Here is a 22,813-nt window from a genome sequence, read left to right as displayed (position 1 = left end):
CACTACAAAATGGTGGCAGGCAATGACATCAGAAGTCATTTCCGGCCATTCAAGAACTACGGGCAGGCAAAAATAACCCTATTTTAACCCCACAAATAAAGAAACTGGGCCCCTATGACCCAACCACAGATACAAAAAACTGTGAGTGCCGGGACTGTGCTGGATAACAAGGTCCACCTATACATACTGCTGATGTTTCTGAAGCTTGCAAAAAGATTGCAGGTTTGAAAAATGATACTAGTTTCTTTCTAGGATGAAAACAAAACTAACTGGTACTGTCAAACTTTCTCCAGCTACATCTTTGATCCCCAAGAAGTACAGACATCTGGGTACGTCAATGAAATAAACAACTATAAGTCAGATGAGCAAGATGGAGGCAAATTCAAAGGCAAACACAACAATGAAATTCAGGTACATAAAAATGAACTGCAAAACACTGACTCACAACTAGCAGCAAACAGGCACAAACTGAACAACACGAAGGATGCCATTGGGAACCACAGGAGTACTGCTCTTCACAAAGAAGGGCTTGGGAACTGTGTTGAAAAATACAACTTCAATATCAATGGCCTCCATTCCTATTCTGGAATTAATCTCAGTCCCAATCCAAACCAAAGTAAAGAGGTCAGCACACACGTCTGTTCTGGTCAGTTACCCAGTTCTTCAGCCCAAGGGCTCCCTCAGCCAAAGGAGTGTGACAATGACAAGTCCCTAGATGCTGAATATTGCCCCAAGCTATCTTCAGAGGCAACGGAAAATGTTCACTATGAGGAGTCCCAGCGCATAGGAGTCAATATTTCCGCTGCTCAAAGTGCCATACTGGAGGCCCAAGATAATGGTGTCCATTTGCCTGGCCTGGATGACGCTCAACATGCCAGCCATCCTGTGACAGAGAGAGCTGTTGGAAGTGAACCTCTGCCAAATAATCACACACATACAGACCAAAGCACTGAATGCACAACTGTAAATAAACATGGGGACCTGCCATTATGCGAGTCTAGAAGCTGTGCTGCGGCAGGGAAAGCCTGTAGTAGGGACACTTTAAATGTGAATTTGAAGGACAAAAATGCTGATGCTAACCCAGCTCCACGGCCCAAGACAGAAGCCGTACAAGAAATTCGATATGTTTGCCATGAAGAGATCAATGGAGAACTAGATGAAGAGGAGGATGCAGATGTAGCAGAGGCTCTTGCAGCACTAGAGGCTGCTACAGCAGGAGAAGATTCCGATGAGGAAGAGGAGTATTAGATAAAGATACTGCTAAGTGTTTTCTCTCTCTCCAGGAACCAAGCTGAAATGCTGCACACGTTGGGGGCCTGTCTTTGGAGGTTGCCATTGTAGGACTTTACCCAAGACAACTATACCTTGTGGGTGGGAATAATCTAAGAAAGTGAGCTAATGAACAGGGGCAACCACTGCCACACCCAATGCTGTACTTTCTCCAGGAATATGCCACCACTAACACCACCCAATCTTATGCTTATGATCCATCCCTCAACAGTGAGAGGCATCAACTCCTGCAAGCCAAGGTGAACTCCCTCTATTTGCCAAGGTGATAGCTCCAACTGCAATGAATTCATATATACTGCAGTTACGGTATATGTACCTTACTGAGAATGAACTCTAGCAAGCATCGTGACTTTTAGTCAAGTTCTCTTCCATTTGGAGAAAAAAGACAACCTTGGTTCATTAAAGCACTAAGTGTCCCTTTAGGCCAGTAGCTAAGGAGTAACCTCACTTTCTTCAAATAAGCCAGTATGTTGGATCTTTTTCCTGCTGCACTCCCAGGGCTGCTACAGCATTTCTTTCATATGATCCTCCAGGGTTTATATGCTCTAGGGAGTTCCATTTGTCTTAAAGCAAAACAGTTTCAACAGAGCTCAGCTAAAGCTACTTGGGAGGGGGCGGGCAGGCATTTTTAGCAGTACCAAAAAAAAAAAAAAAAAAGCCTGCCATTTCATCCCTCCAGCCAAAAATGTTTGCTTATTCATTTAGATCGCCATCAGTGGCATCACCACATAGCTAAATCTGATTTAATCCATTGTGTTCCGAGGTCATCCTTCCTGTTCACTGTTTGAACTCCACTGAGTTGATCAGCCATTATTAATTGAGGAAAGTGAAGGCAGCTGCAGAAACAATGATGCCTAACAGCATAGTTAACACACAAATATTTCCCTATGCTTAGTGTTTTGGGGAAAACTTCTGCGACATTGAAATTGCTAGCTTCTGACCTAAAAATCAAGGATGACCATGTGTCTTGGGGCACCTTTAAAGACTAACCAGTTTATTGTTTTCATGTTATGCTCTTTAACAATAAATTGGTTAGTCTTTAAGGTGCCACAAGACCTTCTTGTTCTTGCTGCTACAGATTAACATGGCTACCTCTGCAAGTAGTTACCTAAAAATATGGAAGATATTTAGTTCAGCAACTGCTTAAGTTTTAAGAAAAACCTTTTTTTTAAAAAAAAATTACTAAACCACTACTGCTCACCCCTGAACAAATCTGACTTATTTTCCCAGTTGGTACCATCGCATCATTTCAGGCATATTTTGTTTTGCAGAGATTCCCCTTAAGTACTCCTTTCTGCTAATGCCTAATGGTGCTTCTCATCCTAACTGTGTTGCTGTATGTGCAGTGACAAGTGCCATTGTGCCACTTAGCTAGGTGCTTGAAGTTCCTTGGGGCTAATTACAGCAAGTGTTAATTTTCAGCACTGATGTTCCAGAAACAACTGTGATTTGGCTTCAGTTCCTCTAAGTGCAAGAGAATTCTGCTGTGGGATGGAACCAGAGCATGATCACATTGAAGTCTTAAGAGTGTAAAATGAGTACAAAGATAGAGATAACATGAGAATCAAATCACACACATTGACAAGTGGTTTCAACACAAGGCCAGTTGGCACATGCATGTATAGCACTCGATTTATCACTCAGCCTACTCACAACTAAGTGTGTAAAAAGACTTCATCCAAAAGCTTTGCGTGTGGAGCCATCCGAAAGCTTCATCTCTACTGTTTGCTTGCTCATTCACACACACAACAGTGCTGATGTTAGCAAACAAAGCAAGGGTAAGTCTAAGTGGGCTGTTTAGTGCTCATTATTACACCTTGTTCTCTCACTCTTGACAGCGAATCTCTTTTCACATGACATCACCCAGCTGTGGGCAACCTGTGTGTTCCCTGCACAGCTTGTCACATGCTGATTGAGCAGAGACATTTTTTGAGAACAGTATTACTGGGACATGTGGACAGTGGCACACCTAGGCATTTTGGAAGCCCAGACTTAAAGGGCTTTAGAGGCCCAATACCCCACCCACCCAGGCGAGGCCCTCCTTCCCCCCCGATGAGGCCCACCCATGCTATACTGAGCCCCCCCCATGAGGCCCCCTTCCTCCCTGCAGCCCCCACCCCCCACCCCCATGCCCACCCCGCTCCCCTCTTTCCTGTGCTGCCATGTGTGTGGCTGGGGTGGGTGGGAGCCAAATGGGCCTCCTCTGTGCTGCCAGCGGCAGCAGCTAAGCCCTTGTCTGGGCTGGTGAGTCTCTTCGGGTCTGCTGGAGGTCTGAGCACCCTGCAGTGTGAGTTTTGGGGGTCGCAAGCTGTGTCATCACAGGCCTGTGACGCCCCAAACCCACACTGCACAGGCACGCAGGAGCCGCTCACTTGTGCCTCCAGCAGGCCCAAAGAGACTTACCAGCCCAGCTAAGGGCTTAGCTGCTGCCGCTGTGGAGGAGGCCCACTCAGCTCCCTCCCACCCTGGCCGCACAGGAAAGAGAGCAGTGTGGTAGAGAGAGGGCCCCCCCAGGACATTTGAAGGCCCCCTCCAGACACTGAGGACTGGACTTGATCCCCGAAGTCCAGTCCTAAGTGCGCCACTGCATATGGACTCCTTTCAGTGCGACTGTTCTGTCTTGTTATGAGAGGCACATCCCCAGGTACATCAGAAAGAGGAGCCGAAGGGGGAGGATCAGTATCCTGTGTCCCCAAAGCATGCATCTTTCCTAGTGCGTAAGTAGCTATACAATTCTGCTTGCAACTCAGAGTTTGCAACTTACAGAGATGAACGTTTGGGGTGGTATACAAATTTGATTGATAAATAGACAAATAGCAGAAAACCACAAAAGGGGTGGCACTCCAAGGAGCACATCTGAAAGTGCCTCACAGAATTTAAGTGCCTGTTGTTTCCTGAGGAACAGTTGCTAGAAACCTGTATATGCTAGGGCTTTTTAAAACAAATACAATAACATTTAACTCCTACATCCTTGGATTTTTAACCCCCGGAATCTTTGCAATGCTATCCCACCCTGAATGGCTAAGACACATAACTTTGAGAGGGGGAACATATTGAGTGAGCATTCCCATATTAACTCCTAATTCTCAAAGGTCTGCCTTTAAATAGTTTAAAGTGTTCCAACCTTCAAGACAGTCCTATGTTTCTTGAAGGCAGCAATAGCTTAGTGCATAGGAAGCTGAAGTTAGAGCTAAATCCAATCCTTCCCCTTCAATGGTGTTTTGAGACCTAGAAGGGATGTGGAGTGTTTGTATGGAAGCAGCCCTCAAGCAGTACAATGAAAGTGCATATGGACATTGATTGCAGGGCTGTACTTAGTATTGTGTGGCTACATAAGAGATCAGCAACTTGAATAAGGCCAAAGCAAATCTAATTTAACACCAGAATGGTTGATGTGTTGAAAGACATTCAATCAGGGGCGTATCTAGGGTGGGGCAGGCAGGGCACGTGCCCTGGGCGCCACTTGAAGGGGGGCACAAATTCTTAAAATTAATTAAAAAAAAAAAATGGCCACCAAAAACAAAATGACCACTGCACATGCTCAAATGGCCTCTGTGAGGCCCTAGGCCATGCCAGACCTTGCCATTTGAGCATGTGCGGTGGCCATTTTGTTTTCAGCAGCCATTAAAAAAACACAATTATTTTTAAAAATGGCCACAGCACATGCTCAAATGGTCCCTGCGAGGCCCTAGAGGCCAGCGGTGGGAGGGGTAATTTTTGCAGATGCCCCCCCTCCCACGGCCTATAGGAAGCGCCCCGAAGGGGCTACAGGTAAAAAAAATTAATTTAATATAATATAAGTCGCTGTACACATATTCAGTTTGGCACTATGTACAGAGAATCAGGGCTTGTGAATACTGAGCTGAAGCTTATGAGCTAGGATTGTATTCATTTGCTCTTACTTTGCTTCTTATTATAAGTGAGTTAAATGTGGTGTCTTAATAATATGGCTATTAATGGTGAGTTTGTCTTTGAATCAGTGTGAAATCCTTAGTATTAAGGCCCACTGGGAGTTTCTTGCTCTCTTTCTCTCATTTTAACTGTCTCTCTGAAATACTAGAATATATTCCAAGCAGTGACACAGTTTACTCTGCATATCCTTTAATAATTTTCAGAGTATCTGGGAAAAGCCAAATTCTCCATTTATTTTTAAAACTTATGTAATAGTGATGCTACAATGCACAGTAGAGAATTAGATAGGCACTTCTGTTTAGTTTTCCAAGTACACCTCCACATAGTATTTGAGTATTTCATGAGCCCCAGCATACTGAAATTTGTCATTTTCCAGCATTTTTTGGTCTGGCTACGTCCACTGCTAAATAGTTTTTGAAATTTTAAAAGATTAATGAGCTTGACTTATATTTTTCAGCTGATATTATAGTAAAGTTATCTGAAAGATGGGTGTCAGATGTTTGGACAGGGGGCACAATTTCAGTGCTTGCCCTAGGCACTATTTCCCCTAGATACGCCTCTGCATTCAATGGCTTTCTCTATGGCAGTTTCTGCTATGTAACCCTGGTGGCTCAAGAGCTCTGTGCACCTGAGGTAAGGGACCAAATGTGCACACCCTCCTTCCCCTCTTTAAGAAGTGGGGGCAGGAGGGTACCTTGCCAACTTGGCCCAAAAAATCATTCACCTGAGGTAACTGCCTCGCCTCACCTCATGGAAGTCCCGCTCCTGTACTGGAGTCATCATTATTTTGTCCCAAGTTTAATCTATTCATGGCATTTGAGAAAAATATAGTGTATCCTATTGAAAAATATTTCTTTTCTGGCTATTGCCAGGTATTCCCTTGGACATCAAACTACTTTAACTTCACTTTGTTTACTCTGTGGTTAGATGCCTCTAGAAATGTGAGAAATGAAAGCTACTTGCTACCTGATGTTAGACTCAAGCTTAAGTTACAACCAACCATTCCCCTTTGATTTTATATTGAGAATATCTGATAAGAATCTATTGTAACTTGTTAATAAATTGTTTTAAATGTGAAGAAATTCTATCAGTTGGCTTTTATATTTAAAACTTTCCAAAAATGACGTAACTGTTGCCAATAAACCTTTCAAACACTGAAATGCTTTCATAGCTCTGTCTTTAGAATGCAGAAAATGTGACTAATGGACATCTGTGTTTTGTGTCCCATCAAGGCTGTGCACCCAATTGTTCAGACAAAGAATGTACATAGTTAACATGAGCCACTGTGCTGATACTCAAAGTGTGCACATAGAAATCATCGCTGGGGGGGGGGGGGGCGGGCAGTAGCACAATGCCAAAAATCAGCATAAGAAATATTTAAAAGAGAAGCTTCCAGTTACTTCAAGGCCAAAAGCCTGTCTGAAGATAGATAAAGTTTATTACGGTCGTAGACCAGCTTAATCTTTACATTTTACAAAATATTTGATTGAGTAATACAGACTTTACGAAGCTTACATACAGTAAAACAAAATTTGGCCACATTAACAGACATCCCAGGTTTAAAATTGGACAGCAGATACTCCAAGTAGAAATGATCAGTGTGGCTAGGACAATTCTTTAACAAAGGTAAAATAAACTTAGAACGACTATCCCTATAAAATTCACAATAAAGAATTACATAGGCAGTAGACTCTATTTCACCGGCACCACAGGGGCAAAGGTGCGCAGCATAAGGTACTCGCTTGCATTTTCCCTCCAAGACCACGGAAGGAAGTACATGGAGGTGGGCAAGAGTCAATGCTCTCCTAAATTTAGATATTAAAATTTTATCTAGCTAATCAGCGGGTTTAAGATTAAAACCTTGAGGGCCTATATATAGCCCTCTTGTCAAGTGTGCAGATTCCTCTTGCAGCTCTATATCTAGAGCTCGTTCTTTGATAAACTAAATAGCCTGATCGAATCCCCGCCCTATTAGTTCTTCCTGGGATGTACCAAGATGATGCAACTTCATTTTTAATGCTGTTTTTCATTTGGATGTAAAGCTATGGGAAGAGAGCTGGTCTTGTGGTAGCAAGCATGACTTGTCCCCTTAAGCTAAGCAGGATCTGCCCTGGTTGCATACGAAAGGGAGACTAGAAGTGTGAGTGCTGTAAGATATTCTTCCCCTTAGGGGATGGAGCCGCTCTGGGAAGAACATCTAGGCTCCAAGTTCCTTCCCTGGCATCTCCAAGATAGGGCTGAGAGAGATTCCTGCCTGCAACCTTGGAGAAGCTGCTGCCAGTCTGTGTAGATAATACTGATCGAGATGGACCTATGGTCTGACTCAGTATATGGCAGCTTCCTATGTTACTATCAGCTAATACTAGAGGGGCAAGGCCAGTAGGAAAAAATGCCAGGTTCAACCAAAATTTGATTATACACAACCAAATTTTCAGCTTTAACATGGTGACCCCAGCCTCTCTTCGGAAAGCAGCATTAGTAATACCACAGGGAACTTGGAGAATAGCCCTTAGAAACTTCGCCTGGATTACTCCCAAAGGAGTAAAGTTGCCATAAGGGCCAAGCTGTGCACCATCAAGATTCTGAGGGTATACCTTAGCTATAAAGATAGCCACTGGGACAAAAAGGGCACCCCTTGAGAAATGAAAAGACTTAATGGCATTCGCCGACTGTTGCGCACTATGAGAAACAATATTAAGGTGGGCTTTACAACCCCCACTAGAGTGGAAGGCCACCTCAAGATTTTTAAACACCTTCACCTGTTTGATTCTTTGCCCATTTATAGACCATCTAAAGTTCTTTGGGCGCTTTGCAAACACCAGGACCTTTGTTTTGGAATAATTTATCTCTAAGGCCTCCTTAGCACAGTAAGAACTCAGAGATGTTAGGGCACGCCTTAGCCCTATTTTAGTTTGTGAGAGTAGCACTATGTCATCTGCGTAAAGTAGTATCGGGACATGTCTACTCGCCAATGTAGGAGGGTGGAGGGCCGGACCGTTCTGGTGGGAGACTAAAGAGTTAATATAAAAATTAAATAGAAATGGGGCTAAAATACACCCTTGCCTCACTCCTCTATACATAGGTATTTCTGCAGAAAGATGTCCTTTCGCACTGCAGTTAACTCTAAGGTGGGTATTAATGTGGAGATTATATATTAGAAGCAATAAACACGACTCAATAGTTGACTGCTTTAATTTAGCCCATAATCTATCCCTTGAGATGGAATCAAAGGCTGCTTTAAAATCTATGAATGCAGCAAACAGTGGAAACTTGGGCCTAAAGGAATGTTTTTCAACTAGATGCTGTAAAATAAACTTTTGCTGGATGGTGGAACACTCCTCACAGAAGCCCGCCTGTTCAACCGACAGAATGTTATCAGAGTCAAACCACTCCTGCAATTTTCCCAGGAGGTGTCTGGCAGCCTGTCTGAAGCATTTTGGCCATCCTAAAACAACTGATAAACATGAATCAGATCTACTCTGACACAGGAAGGTCCAAAACACAAGGGGCTACCACTGCCAGTAGTCAATCTTGTCTCCGATTATAGTGGAGCCCACAAAAAGGGGCTCATTTCCTAGCTTTAAGCAGAAGGAGATGATTGGAAGAAATACTCACTACCATCAACACACCAGATTTAGCAAACTAATAAATAGAAGATAAGGATAAATAACATCTTCACAAATCTCTAAGAGAAAACAAATGGGATTGATTCACACTTAAGTACCTCAACTAATATTTGGATCTAGGCCTTGCAGCTCAGCTGCAAAGACAAGTGGATTTGTGTTAATTTTATTCTTTACCATATTAACAAGTTTCTCTATTAGACTCCTTGTCTATTGTTCCTATATAGAGTGCACGCCATACCATCTTAGTCTAAAGTTTATGTATCTCAACTAATGAACAATGGCCAAGGTTGTATTTTGTAAACCCTAGATTGGAGCTTGCCAGCTGAAGATCAGTCTTACCTTAGGTAGATCACACCACCATTTCCACACTGCACGGCAGAGAGACAAGGCTCAATCTAGATAGACAAGGTAAAATATACGAAGAAGCTTAATTTGGGGAGATTGAAGGTCTGTGCCCTTCCAGCCACTTTGAGGCAGCATTGTCAGGTGGGGAATTTAACTTGTCAGCATCTTTAAATGTTAACTTCCCCACTTTTAGAGTTAGATTTTTACACTTTTTACAAAGCCCTGTATAAAACCACTGTTGGTAGAAGAAGGCAACCTTTGATCAAAAATGGTGCAAACTTAACACAAAACATTGTTACAGAGTTCCAGGCCAAGATCTATTGTGATGTTAACCCAGTTAGTGTAAGAATGGCACATGAGAATTTGACAAGATTTTGAAAGCAATTACTTCCAACTAGAAAAAAGTTAACGTAAACAAAAATAGACATCATTCTTGTGGCTCTTCAGAGTTTCTTTTCTTTTATGAGAGAACACAGGATGAGTGTTTAGAGAGACAAGCCTTGACAGATCATATGACCGAAGTGTTACCCATTCATATGACCAAAAAGTCACCCATATGACCAAAGTATCACCATTGACCCAGTGTCTTGAAGCTGTCAGGGTTTGGATGGGCCAAAACAAGCTCAGGCTTAATTCCTCCAAGTCAAGAGTTGCTTTTGTTTAGTTCTCAATCTGGCCAGGTTCCAGTTTTGAGTGTCTCCCTTGATGAGGTCGAGCTCCCCTTGAAAGAGCAGGATAGCGATTTGGGGGTTATCCTGCACTCACAGCTCCTGCTGGAACAGCAGGTGGCAGCCATGGCCAGGAGAGCCTTTGCCCAGCTTCTTCTGGTGTGCCAACTGCAGCCTTACCTCAACCGGCAGGCCCTGGCAACCATGACTCATGCAGTCACCTCTCGGTTGGACTATTGCAATGAGCTCTACCTAGGGTTGCCTTTGAAGACAACTCGGATGCTTCATCTAACCCAAAATGCTGCGTTCCGGCTGCTTATGGGCAGCAGAAAATATGACCATGTTTCACCTTTGTTGTGGTCACTGCATTGCGACCGCAACAAAGTTCGCTTCGGGGTCCAATTCAAAGTGCTGGTTATCACCTATAAAACCCTTCAGGGTTTTGTGCCTGTGTACCTTCAGGACCGCCTCTCCCGCCCAATTTCGACCCACCCTGTGAAGTCGCCTCAGGCGGGCCTTCTCAGAGTTCCAGGCCCAGAGAAGGTACGTGGGGCCTGGGCTTGTAGAAGGGCCTCCTCTGTTGCAGCCCCTTCCTTATGGAACACCCTGCCTCCTAAGATTCATAATACGATCTCCCTTTTGTCCTTTAAGAAACTTTTGAAAACTTCTTTATTTTGTCAGGCTTTTAGTTTTGTGTGTGAGTGAGAGTACCAGGCCCTTTTCCCCCTCGTTTCCATTGTTTTAGTTTATATAAAATGCCTATGGAAGTCAGTCAGTCGATGGAAGTCAGGCAGGCAATAAGCAAATTCCTGCTCTAGAACACTCAGACACCTTCCACCATTGGATAGATTGAAAAACACAGGAGTTGCATTTCATCAAAAAGAATGATGTTGTCAGAGTCGAGATCCATGACCAACTTTGAGCCTTTATGACTGGAGAAGGATTTGAACCCAGAACCCAACCCCACCCCTACTCTGCCCCACATATCTCAACCTACAGACAATGAGGTGCAGTTATAATTGAGGAAACAGAACTTGCTAGCAAGTCACTTTTGGCAGTATTAGCCATGGGCCAAATATTCTCCATACCATCCTAAAAGAAAAAATATATATAGTGCTGCCCACAGGTGTGTTATCTTGGGAGGAATCCATCTTTGGCTTAACCACATAATCACCAGCCCAGCAGAAACTAAGCCAAAGAGTGTTTGACTGCATTAACACCTGTTCTTCCACATCGCTCTTGCCTCTATCTTTCCTCCCCTCCTTTCCCCATGCCAGAAATTAGACTTGAAGCTACCTAGAACAGGGACTTACCTTTCTGCTTATTTCATTAACTACTTACATTTTCATCCCATCTTTTCTCCAAGATGCTTAGGGAGGCATACATGATTTCCCATTTTCATGTCCTGTTGAGGAAAGAGGATATGTGCCTGGCCTAAAGACACTCTTGGTAAGTTTTATGACTGGAGAAGGATTTGAACCCAGATAGCTCATGTACATTAATGCTATGGAATGTATCCTAATCAAGTTAGGAATCATATGTCCCACTGAAATTACTGGGACTTAGATGAATTGTGACTAGCTTACCTCATGGTTTCAGTGGTGCTTATGACACTCTTAGTATGCAGTTCTATGTCAATAAAGATATATTTGACCCTGTAGCAAGTCTCATCAATGTAGTTTTCCTTGCTCTGAACACTGTACTTTCCCTTCAGTCTAAAATAGTTTTATTTATTTAAAAAAACATGAGACAAATGCATGAGAATAAAGTGGGGGAAACACAAGATTATTATTCTTACCTCGTTTCCTAAAACAGTATTCAGAAATTCCTAATTTCAGGTTTGATCCTACAACAATGTTGGTATTGTATATGCACCACAGAACAGTAACAAAAACCATTTTCCTACGATGCTTCTTCCTGATGTGTAGGAGAGCCATCTGCAGGCCTGAATTGCTACGGCAGTCACTTTCACATTTCAAGTTTGGCTGGAGCAAGAGTGTGTGAAGATTAATGTAGTAAAATAGTTTGTTAAAACAATACCTGTGTATTGTTGGGTACATTTGGGCTTCAGAGCAACTGAAATAGCAAAGCAGTCATGTCTGAGTCACTTTTGAAGTTATGAAAACAATTGCAATGGATATTTTCATTTCAGTTTAATGTATTCTTAAGGAGTCACCTAATTTCTAAACATGCAACAACCAAGGGGATATAAAAAAGTTTGGGTGTTTACCAAAATTATTGTTGTTAATATTTTTACATTTATATCCCGCTCTTCCTCCAAGGAGCCCAGAGCGGTGTGCTACATACTTGAGTTTCTCTTTCACAACAACCCTGTGAAGTAGGTTAGGCTGAGAGCGAAGTGACTGGCCCAGAGTCACCCAGCAAGTATCATGGCTGAGTGGGGATTTGAACTCGGGTCTCCCCAGTTCTAGTCCAGCACTCTAACCACTACCAGGGATCCTCAACGTTGGGCCCCCAGATGTTCTTGGACTTCAACTCCCTTAATCCCCAGCCAAAGGCCACTGGGCCTGGGGATTATGGGAGTTGGTCCAAGAACATCTGGGGGCCCAACGTTGAGGATCCCTGCACTACACCATGCTTTTATTAATAAATAATAAAATAAAATAAAATATTTTAATAATTAAAAATAATAAATAAATAAAATAAAGAACAATCACCTAATTTCTAAACATGTAACAATGAAGGGGATATTTAAAAATTTGGGTGTTTACCAAAATAAGAAACAAAAACAGTACCAAAGCTGATTACCTGAACATTTAAAACTTCCAGTTTAATTAGAATGCAAAAGATCCATCAGCCAGACATAAAACTTTATAACATCAGAAATATGTTTATTCAGTGGTAAACAAGTACCAACTGTGCTGTGCTTGGAATTCAGTTCGGGTTTGCTTTTAAACTTGCTCTTTTGGCTAAAGCAGGCTGTACAGTTGGCATGACCTACTCAGAGAGAGGAAAGGTTATACAAGCCAAAACTAGGTAGTCTGCATGCAACAGAGATTGGACTTTAGAAATGGATCACAGAGAAAGCTTCAGAGGATCATTCCAGTCCTGTGGGATTCTCTTGACCCTGGGATCACTATATTTTTAACTTCTTACAGTCACATAGAACTGAAATTTTCCTCCAGTGCTTTCTCTATTATTAGTACTTCAAATCTATTCCACATTCAACCATTACGTACTGGCTGATTCACTAATAAGGCGCTCGCACTTCTAGGAACTGCAGAAGCACAACAAGAACCCTCACGCAGCTCCCCTGTACCTGTGCAGTTGTGCATGAGTCTTGAGTGGGTCAGCAACATGCTTCTGATCTTGCAGAGCCCTTCGGGAGTACAAGGGGCACTCTAGAGTATAAAAGCTCTGGCCCAGCTGTGCTCACACAGGGGGAGTTGTGTAAGGGCTCCTATTAAGTTCCGAGAGCCTCTAGCACTTTAAGACGATGTGAACCACAGACTGTTAAGTGTACACAGACTGGTGCATGTGCACTCTCAAATCAGGTCATGCCTAATTTGAAGAGCAGACGAGCAACTTCCCACACCCACTCCCCAAAGTTTCAAGGAATCACATTAGTAGTTTAGGCAGCAGAGCTGGAATTAGAAGCTACCCAACTAAAATTCATGATCAGCTCTGAAACATATGAGCTTTGTCATGAACACACAATCTCGTTTCACACACTCTTTAAGGGCATACCACGTAACTATGGTTTGCTGTCCTTGGCTCTGAAGCAGGTTATTGTGGTAAAGGACATCCTTTTGTTAATTTGACTGCAACAGCTGGTGGACAAATGTGTACTGTGTCTCTCATCACCAAGGTTTCATTTAGCTATCAAAAGCCATTGATAAACCTCTCTTCTGTGAAGCTAATTCTCTCTGAAAGCCAATTAAGCAAGTAGACATTACCAGCTGTTGAACTGTGGACCTGTTTTGTTTCAATCACTTTCATTGAACAACTAAGTTCTAATATTATGAGAAAAATCTCTTTGCTTCATTTCATTTGTAATTCTATAGACCATTGGTACTCAATTATGTATCCTCATTATTGTGGAGAAAATGCCAAACCTGATCGAGGGTGCCCTTACTACCTATCCTGGGGAAAGTGGGGGCCAGCAGGGTGGTTAGGGTCAGAGTCTGGGGATCATGGGAGGGCTTGGGAGTAGCTTAGACGTTAAGAGTACAAGGGGGAAAATGACAAAATTGAGATGAAAACCCTAGCTGCCTTCTTCATTTACCCCACATGTAAGGGGCAAGGGAAGCCTGGGGGCCTTGGGAGGTCTATAGCTGCGATGGGTCAGCCATTATGACTACAGGCCTGTAAGGATGATAGGCACAGCTGCTCCTCCCGAAATAGTTTCCTTTTGTAAGCCTAGAGCCACATCTATCCTATTGGGGCCCAAGGCCCTGAACATGCCACTTCCTTGTTTTCCCCAATTCTGCCTGCTCTCCTAAAATGTTTCCGCAGAAACAGAATGGAATGGACACACTCTTTGGCTCTTGTTCCAGCTTTGGCAAGGTGCTCAGCATTTCTTGGCCATGCAATAACCCAGGAACGCGGCCCTGTCCCTGTTCTAGAAGTAGTGAAGAGCGGTGTGTATAAATATTTGTCATTGTGGTGAAGGAAGGCGTGGAGCATTTTTGCTCCAACTGCAGCAGCATCTGGCTTCCCTCTCCCAGTCTATTAAAAAAAGCAGTGTGTCTATCCTTGCGTTCATGAGAAATGCAAATTTTGCACTCATTCTAGCCAGCTATTTCTTCTCCCCCATTCCATTACTTCATAGCAGCACATGAAGGAGATGCTGAGAAGTCAGGCTGCTGCTTCGTGAACAATGAGCAATATATTTTACTTCAGGCCCAGCCAGCCGGGCAGGCCAGCTAGATGAAACTCACAGCTGTCCACAGACTAGTTTGAGAACTTCCAATAAAGATCTCACTAATGTATCCCTCTGTGGGCTTTTTACCTAACCAAGAACTGCTAATCTGGAATGTGCCACACTAATGATACAGGCTACAAGGCAGCATTCCATGAGCAAGGATACTGTACACAAGAAGCAGAGCATGTCCCCAGGTTTGACAGGCCTCAGAAAGGTCAGAGTTTGCCATGAACTCCTAAGCAAGCCACCCGGTACACTGTTAAAGGGTGCAAAACCTCCCTGGGCAATGTTCACAATTGTGATCTGTTTCTATGTGGAGCCACTTTTCAAATGGCTGAAGAGGAACACATTTATAGAATGAGTTGGACTAACCACTTTCTAAAGTGTTTAGAATTTAGAATGCTTTGGCTGAACACTGGATTCCCTATTCACACATTATATGAATGCATGTGCTATTTATGGCATCTATGCGTGCACAGATCAGTACATATGTAGTTATTTCCACATTATGTTCAATACATGAAATGAACACATCTCCAGTCACTCACAAGCCCTTTTGTGGCATTGTACAAGTGTACACATTTCCATGAATGATTTCTACATGGGTTCATTTCAGAAACCTTGAACCGCCTTGGGATTGTTCTTAATGAAAGGCGGTATGTAAATTTTTTTTTCAAATTCAATTTTTATTAATTTTAACAACCGTAATATTATCATTCATTACAAATACACACAAAAAAGGTGGACTTCCCGCTCATATTTCTTCGTGAATCATCAACTATAAAATTTACCCTTGCTGTAATAATAATTCAAAACGTAAATTCAAACCCTTACAAACATAATTAATCTAACCAACCTGCGATTTTTACTAAATTTCAAACCCTGCTGTCAAGTCCATAGTAGGAAAATAATTCTTTAGATACAACAAAAATGGTTTCCAATCTTCTTTAAAACATTCCAAGTTTTGATCTCTTAATAGTGCTGTAAGTTTTGCCACCTCCGCATATTCCAAAATTTTTATCAGCCAGTCTTCTTTTGAAGGCAGTTCACTGGTCTTCCATTTCTGTGCATATATAATTCTAGCCGCCGTAGAGGCATACATTAAAAATGTTAAATTAGTTGTAGAGATTGCACCTTGTGTTACTCCCAGCAGGAAGGATTCTGGCTTATTAGGAAATGTCATTTTAAATATTTTCTTTAATTCATTATATATCATATCCCAATAGGCTTTAGCCTTCCCACAGGTCCACCACATATGAAAGAATGTCCCTTCAAAATGTCCACACTTCCAGCATTTGTTTGAAACATTTTTATACATTAATGCCATTTTTTTTGGTGTCAGATACCATCTATACATCATTTTATAATAGTTTTCTTTTATAGCATAACATGCAGTAAATTTTAAATCATTTTTCCATAACTTTTCCCAGGCTGCCATTTCTATATTACGCCCCACATCTTGAGCCCACTTTATCATAGTCGTTTTAATCACTTCCTCTCTTGTCTCCTCCAAAAGCAACAGTTTATACATTTTAGAAACTAATTTTTCATCATTTTGACATAATTCCTTCTCAAAATTTGAAGTCTGGTCCTCAAATCTGACTTTAAGGTCTTTCTTATACATCTCATTTAACTGATGATACTGAAACCAATCTCTAACCAAATCTTGTATTTCAGTTAAGCTTTTTAACTTACAATCCTTTTCCTGAAAATGTAACAAATCCCTATAGGTACCCCAACACATTTGCATATTTACTTCTTTACGTGATAAGGCTTCAATCGGAGATACCCATGACGGAGTTTTAGGTTCAAACCAATTTTTGTATTTTAACCACACCCTCTAATTAAACTCCTTCTCACATAGTGGTTCAAAAAATCTTTATGTATTTTACTTTTTTCATACCACAAATACGCATGCCATCCAAACCTTCTGTCAAATCCTTCCAAATCAAGAATTCTAGGGTTTCTTAACGTTATCCATTCTTTTAACCATGTCAAACAAACAGCATCAAAATATAACCTTAAGTCTGGCAAGGTAAGACCACCTCTTTCCATTGCATCTGTTAGATTCTTAAAATTAATTCTTGGTCTTTTCCCCTGCCAAATAAACTTAGTTATGTCCTTCTGCCATTGCTTAAAACAAGTTAAAGTGTTAATTATGGGAATAGTCTGAAAGAGAAACAACATTTTAGGCAAGACATTCATTTTCACCACTGAAATTCTTCCCATTAAAGACAAATTCATTTTAGACCAACTTTAGCAATAGCACTTACATTTATATACCGCTTTATAGCCGGAGCTCTCTAAGCGGTTTACAATGATTTAGCATATTGCCCCCAACATTCTGGGTACTCATTTTACCAACCTCCAAAGGATGGAAGGCTGAGTCAACCTTGAGCCCCTGGTCAGGATCGAACTTGTAACCTTCTGATTACAGGGTGACAGGGGCTCATGGTGGCGCATCTAACATCTAACATCTTAGAGTAAAGAACTGAGACATCTGGCTTGAAAGAAAGCAATATGAGAAAGCTTAAACAAAGGGTTTTATTTTATTTTTTTCAAATAGTACAAAATTTGTATACAAACCATACTGTTAAAGTATACTTAATACACACATAGATGAACTTTACTTTTACTGTGGCAATCTACATATCACATAATCATAAAATGATACATTTTCCTGTATTACAAAATACACTCTCATTCATATTCAAATGTGTATACACACACACACACACACACACACACCTCTGCCAGAATACAAAAGATTTACACAAACAGAATAGGTTATACATACCCTTGTGTACGCAAGGCGTACTATCCCCCAGAACAGTCTGCTCCAACACAGCTGAGCATAAATTTGAAGCAGAGCAAGGTGTCCCTGGAATCAGTCCCTCAACATGCAACTGACTCTAAAGCAGTAGTCACAAACCAGGTGTTGGATGAAGTGCCCCATCCCTTCTAGGGGTGTGCATGAACCATTCAATCACAAACTAGTCCGCCACGAACCTGGCCGTTTAGATGTTGAGGTGGTCCAGTCCAAGCCCAGTCCATGGCAGACCAGTTCAGGGAGCTATGCTTGTAAAGGGGAAACTGGTAAAGACCGGTAAGCAATGGGGAATCATGGCTTTAAAAGGCTTCTAAAGGGCGGTGGGGACGGGAGAGAGGGCACTTTTAAGAAGTAGTTGTAGTGTGCTTGCCAGTCCCCCCAACAGCCCACCCACACAGTGGCAGCATGGTTTCTGAACTGCCCTGGCCTCTGCAGATGTGGAGGCCATTTGCTTGATCTCTGTGCAAGCACGGTGCTAACACAATGGCCTCTGCACATGAGGAACTGTGCCCAGTCCATGGTGGACCAGTTCGAGGGGCTATGCTTGTAAAGGGGAAACTGGGTTCCCCTTGCCCCAGCTGCCTTTTAAAGACAGGAATCCCCTTTCCTTGTAACGGGATCCTCACTGGATTCCCTTTTACAAGCATAGCCCCTCGAACTGCTGAACTGGGTCAACTGAACAGACCGGACAGTTTGGCGGAACCGGTTCGCAGACCAATGGTTCAAATTCAGACTGAACCAAGAAAATTGGTCCACGCACACCCTTAAGCCCTGCATCCTTTTGCACATGCATGGAAGCTTTTCCACCCCCCTGTATAGACTGGCACCATTGAATCCCTCTGGCATTTGTACACGTGCAATATGTAGCATTAAAAAAATTCTATATGGCTGGGGGGGATGATGTCTACCCCGCAAAACTGTTCTTCACCTCTTTCAACCCTGTTTAAGGACCGTTCACTAAGCACATTTGGCACAGTTTTAACAGATTATTCCCCATGCCAACCACATAATCCCAACCAGTCTGGGCAACATAGCTAGAAGTGACATCAGAAAGCCAGTTCAGAGCAATGACAATACTTCCTCACCCTGAACAGGCAAATATTTTTACCACTCTTTGCAGGCTCTCCCCTGAAAAATCATTGGAGAGGGAAGTGTTTTTCCAGGGAATTAAAAGGTTTGGAAATGTGCTCCCTCAGCCCTAGTTGGCTGTGTGGCAAGGAATATATAATGCAATATAATTCCATCCACATATGGATATGGACTTTTTAAATTTAGACCAGGTGAAGCATTCTCAAAATATGGTTTAGTTAAAATAAAGGTGTCCCTCATTATTCGTGGAGGTTCCATTCCAGCCTACAACTGTGGATAATGAGACCTGGATGGGAATTGGGGAGTTAAGTTCCTTGAGCCTAAAAAAAGGTCCAAAAAAAGCAGAGATAAAGGGAATAAAGCTTAGTACCTTGCTCTCTAGGCCTCCAACTCTCCAGAAAGCCTCCCCACAAAACCTGCAAATTTGAGAATTTTTTCAGAAATTCTTGGAAAGGTGTTTTTTTGGGGGGGGGGGTTAAGAGCCACAAAATAGCTCCATGCTGCAAATGGTGGCCAGAAAAGACATAGGAAGTCATTAACATTTTGGCCACCCGGAACCAAGGATAGCAAATTTTGCTTGGAAAAAAAACCCCTACAGATAACGAAGTCAGATCTATATTGCCCACATGTGCCAGGACTGTGCATAAAGAAGGCTACCTGTATTCTCTCCTGCACTTTTACACAAGGCACATTTCTATCTTGCTACACCAAATCAGATCTCATCTGTAAACATTTCTATATGTATGATGGCTAGCAAATCAAAGTTTCAAACACAGAAATACACTATGAACAACAGCTTCTAAGCTGGAACACTCAGTTTTACAATGATGGGATGATCTTATTTACACTAATACTAGAGTTCGTGATCTAAGGGGCTTTTATTATACTGGCACAACATAGTTAAGATAAGGAGTCATTTCAACATTCTACTATTAGAAGTCCTGAATATACTATTGATCATAAGATTCAAGCTGTGTCAAATCTGCTTGTTTGCAATCATCAACTAAGTGACAAGACACCCAAATCTTGTAAAGATCCAATATAAATGGCTGAGATGCAACAGTTTAAAAGTGGACCCTTAACTCTAGAAAAGTGACTGTTTTGGTATGATTTGTTTGGCCAGATAACATAGCTTGGTTTTTTTTAAAAGTCCCTTTAAATGTTTTTTAAAATAGTTTTGAAAACGAGATCAATCCAGTATTGTCCGAGTTATTTGCCTCTGAAGTCTCCATAACAGCACTAAATCAACTATGGGCACTGAGCATCTATTTTGCCCGCTGAGGCAAGTTCTGGAGTGTGACTGCCTAGCTCTGAACATAGCTGCCTGATAAGTAGAGTATGAATACTCTGGCACTTGTATAGTTTAAACAAATGTTCCTTCCCTCCTCCATTTTTTAATATGCTTCTCATTTCTCCCACCACTGAGGTGGCGGCAAGGGGCTTTGTGAGAGCATGCAAACTTAGACTGAAGTGAGGAGGCAAACTGGCTTAGGAGGGAAGATGAAGTGGCCTCAGATAGTAACTGCTGGAGATGCAGTAATCCTCATGCCAATTTAACACATATGGTCTGGGGCTGTCCCATAGTACAAGGCTTCTGGGGAGAGGTTACTATGTAAATTAACTTAGTGATGGATTCATCTATTGCACTGAAGGATCTGCATGTAGTGTTAGGGTATATCCCATCCAACTGGGGACTAAAATCTAGTTCTAAACAATGGCTACAGAGGAGCTTACTGGTAGCCAAGAGGTTAATATTGAGGCAGTGGAAATCTCCCAATCCCCCTAGGAGTGAGGATTGGGTGCAGGACTTGCTTGAGCTAGCAGCACATGAAAAATGGGCCCTCAGAAAAGTAAATAAATCAGATAAATAGTCAGAAATCTGGGACAACTTCCTTGAACTATTCTTAGAATAGAAACCCCTCTGATCTACCCACACCTACTAGTGCAATGGTGAGTATCCCTTCTCGTCTTTCCTCCCCTTCTGCTTTCCTTCTCCCTCTTTCTAGCTCTCCTTTCTTTTCTCATCTCACTCCAACCAGTGCAGAAAGGGGAAGGGAAGGTTGGGCTCAGGGGTGGGGTGGGGGCAGGGAAAGATGTTGTAAAATACAAAATGTCAAAAAAAAACATTAAATTAAAAAAAGTGGCAAGAACTACGATGCTTTAAGTTTTTCAAGCTTGATTGGGGAAGTTTGCTTGTTAAACTTCTGCCTGGATACATCCCTCCCTACTCCAATCTCTAGTTAAAAGACCAGGGCAAAGTGTGGGTGCATGGAGCCTCATTTCTAAAGCCAGCAGAATATATGAGACTAAAAGTCTTCACAGCTTATACACTACAAGTAAGATGGACACCTTAACTTGCAAGTTAGGGCATGAGTACAAGTTGAAAGCATCTTAACTCTCATCTCCAACCAAAGGTTTTTGGATTACTGAATATATTTACCGACCGCAAATTGCATACAAATCGAAACCCATCAATTTATTTTATTTTTAAATGAGATCAGCTCTAGAGCCAATTTTTACTGAGTAATGTCAACTTTGTGTCACGAATAGTAGGGGTGTGCAATTCGGATTTTCTGTGTTTCGATTTGTAACTGAATCGAAACAGCCCTGATTCGATTTGGATCCGAATCTGATCCATCCGAATCACCCCAAATTCAATTCGGGTCCGAATCGTGGCTGAACCGAACCGATTCGGGTTTCAGATCTGTCCTATTAGTTTCCCCAGATTCACAGCTTTCATTTTTAAAAAAACCTAAGCTCTAGCCCTTATAGAAGTGGAGTTATGGAGCAAAATGTGTGGTCACTATTTTTCAAGTGTTCGGATTATTTGGTGTATAATAACTTTCACTCAATGAATCCCTATGAGGATTCATTACACACCTTCATTTCTTCTATTCATTTTGACTGTCTTTTAGACAGTGCCAATTGTCAACTGCCATGTGCCAACTACACCCCACTCCCACCCACAAGGCAGTGAGGTACTACTCAGTTTAAGTTAAGTGCCTAATGGGTGGAGGCTACCACCTAAATTGCAGAGGAATTGGACAAAGGGCTGATTTTTGGTGAATTGTTCAAGGTTTAGTGTCTGAGGCAGATTTGGGGCATAAAGTGGGATCTTGGGTGGAAGAGTGTGGTGAGGTGGTAGTGCCTAATGGGTGGAGGCTACCACCCAAATTGCAGAGGGATTGGGCAAAGGGCTGGTTTTTGGTGAACAGTTGAAGTTTACTCATCTTTAAGGTTTTTCCCTATAAGGTATAATGGAGGTTTCAGCAGCCCCATAAGTGCACTTGGAGGGCGCTGGGGTGGCCCAGAGTGAGTGGTGGTGTAGTGAACAGAGGGTGCCAGCCACCCCCATGGGTTTCTAGCCCATGGGGTTCAGGGTTCTGTTGTTTCTGACGTGGTCTGAGTGTAAATTCTATGGTAGCAAATGAGAGTGGATTCATGGTTTGTATTGAAAATCTCATTTGCTACCAGAGACTCTACTCTCAGAACACCTCAGAAACAACAGAACCCTGAACCCCATGGGCTAGAAACCCATGGGGGTGGCTGGCACCCTCTGTTCACTACACCACCACTCACTCTGGGCCACCCCAGCGCCCTCCAAGTGCACTTATGGGGCTGCTGAAACCTCCATTATACCTTATAGGGAAAAACCTTAAAGATGAGTAAACTTCAACTGTTCACCAAAAACCAGCCCTTTGCCCAATCCCTCTGCAATTTGGGTGGTAGCCTCCACCCATTAGGCACTACCACCTCACCACACTCTTCCACCCAAGATCCCACAGATCTGGGCCACCCCAGCACCCCCCAAGTGCAGTTATGGGGCTGCTGAAACCTACATGATTTCCTATGGAAAAATTCAACAATTCACCAAAAACCAGTCCTCTGCAATTTAGGTGGTAGCCTCTACCCATTAGGCACTTAAATTAAACTGAGTAGTACCTCACTGCCTTGCGGGTGGGAGTGGGGTGTAGTTGGCACATGGCAGTTGACAATTGGCACTGTCTAAAAGACAGTCAAAATGAATAGAAGAAATGAAGGTGTGTAATGAATCCTCATAAGGATTCATTGAGTGAAAGTTATTATACACCAAAGAATCCGAACACTTGAAAAATAGTTATCACATATTTTGCTCCATAACTCCACTTCTATAAGGGCTAGAGCTTAG

General features: G+C 42.4%; 1 protein-coding gene across 3 annotated transcripts in view; it reads left to right on the top strand.

The window, feature by feature from the left end:
• Window positions 1–6,362, top strand: part of C5H4orf19 (chromosome 5 C4orf19 homolog) — an 82,163-nt gene extending 75,801 nt beyond the window's left edge. For all 3 annotated transcript variants that reach the window (XM_053251215.1, XM_053251216.1, XM_053251214.1), the window contains one exon: window positions 294–6,362. In XM_053251215.1, the coding sequence (XP_053107190.1) occupies window positions 294–1,248 (955 nt within the window). In that variant the 3' untranslated portion in view covers window positions 1,249–6,362. The remainder of the gene's footprint in view (window positions 1–293) is intronic.
• The last annotated feature ends 16,451 nt before the right edge of the window (window positions 6,363–22,813 follow it).

Source organism: Hemicordylus capensis, chromosome 5, assembly GCF_027244095.1.
Source record: "Hemicordylus capensis ecotype Gifberg chromosome 5, rHemCap1.1.pri, whole genome shotgun sequence".
NCBI lineage: Eukaryota > Metazoa > Chordata > Lepidosauria > Squamata > Cordylidae > Hemicordylus > Hemicordylus capensis.
Note: the sequence above shows the minus strand (reverse complement) of the source record. Positions and strands in the feature narration are given on the sequence as shown.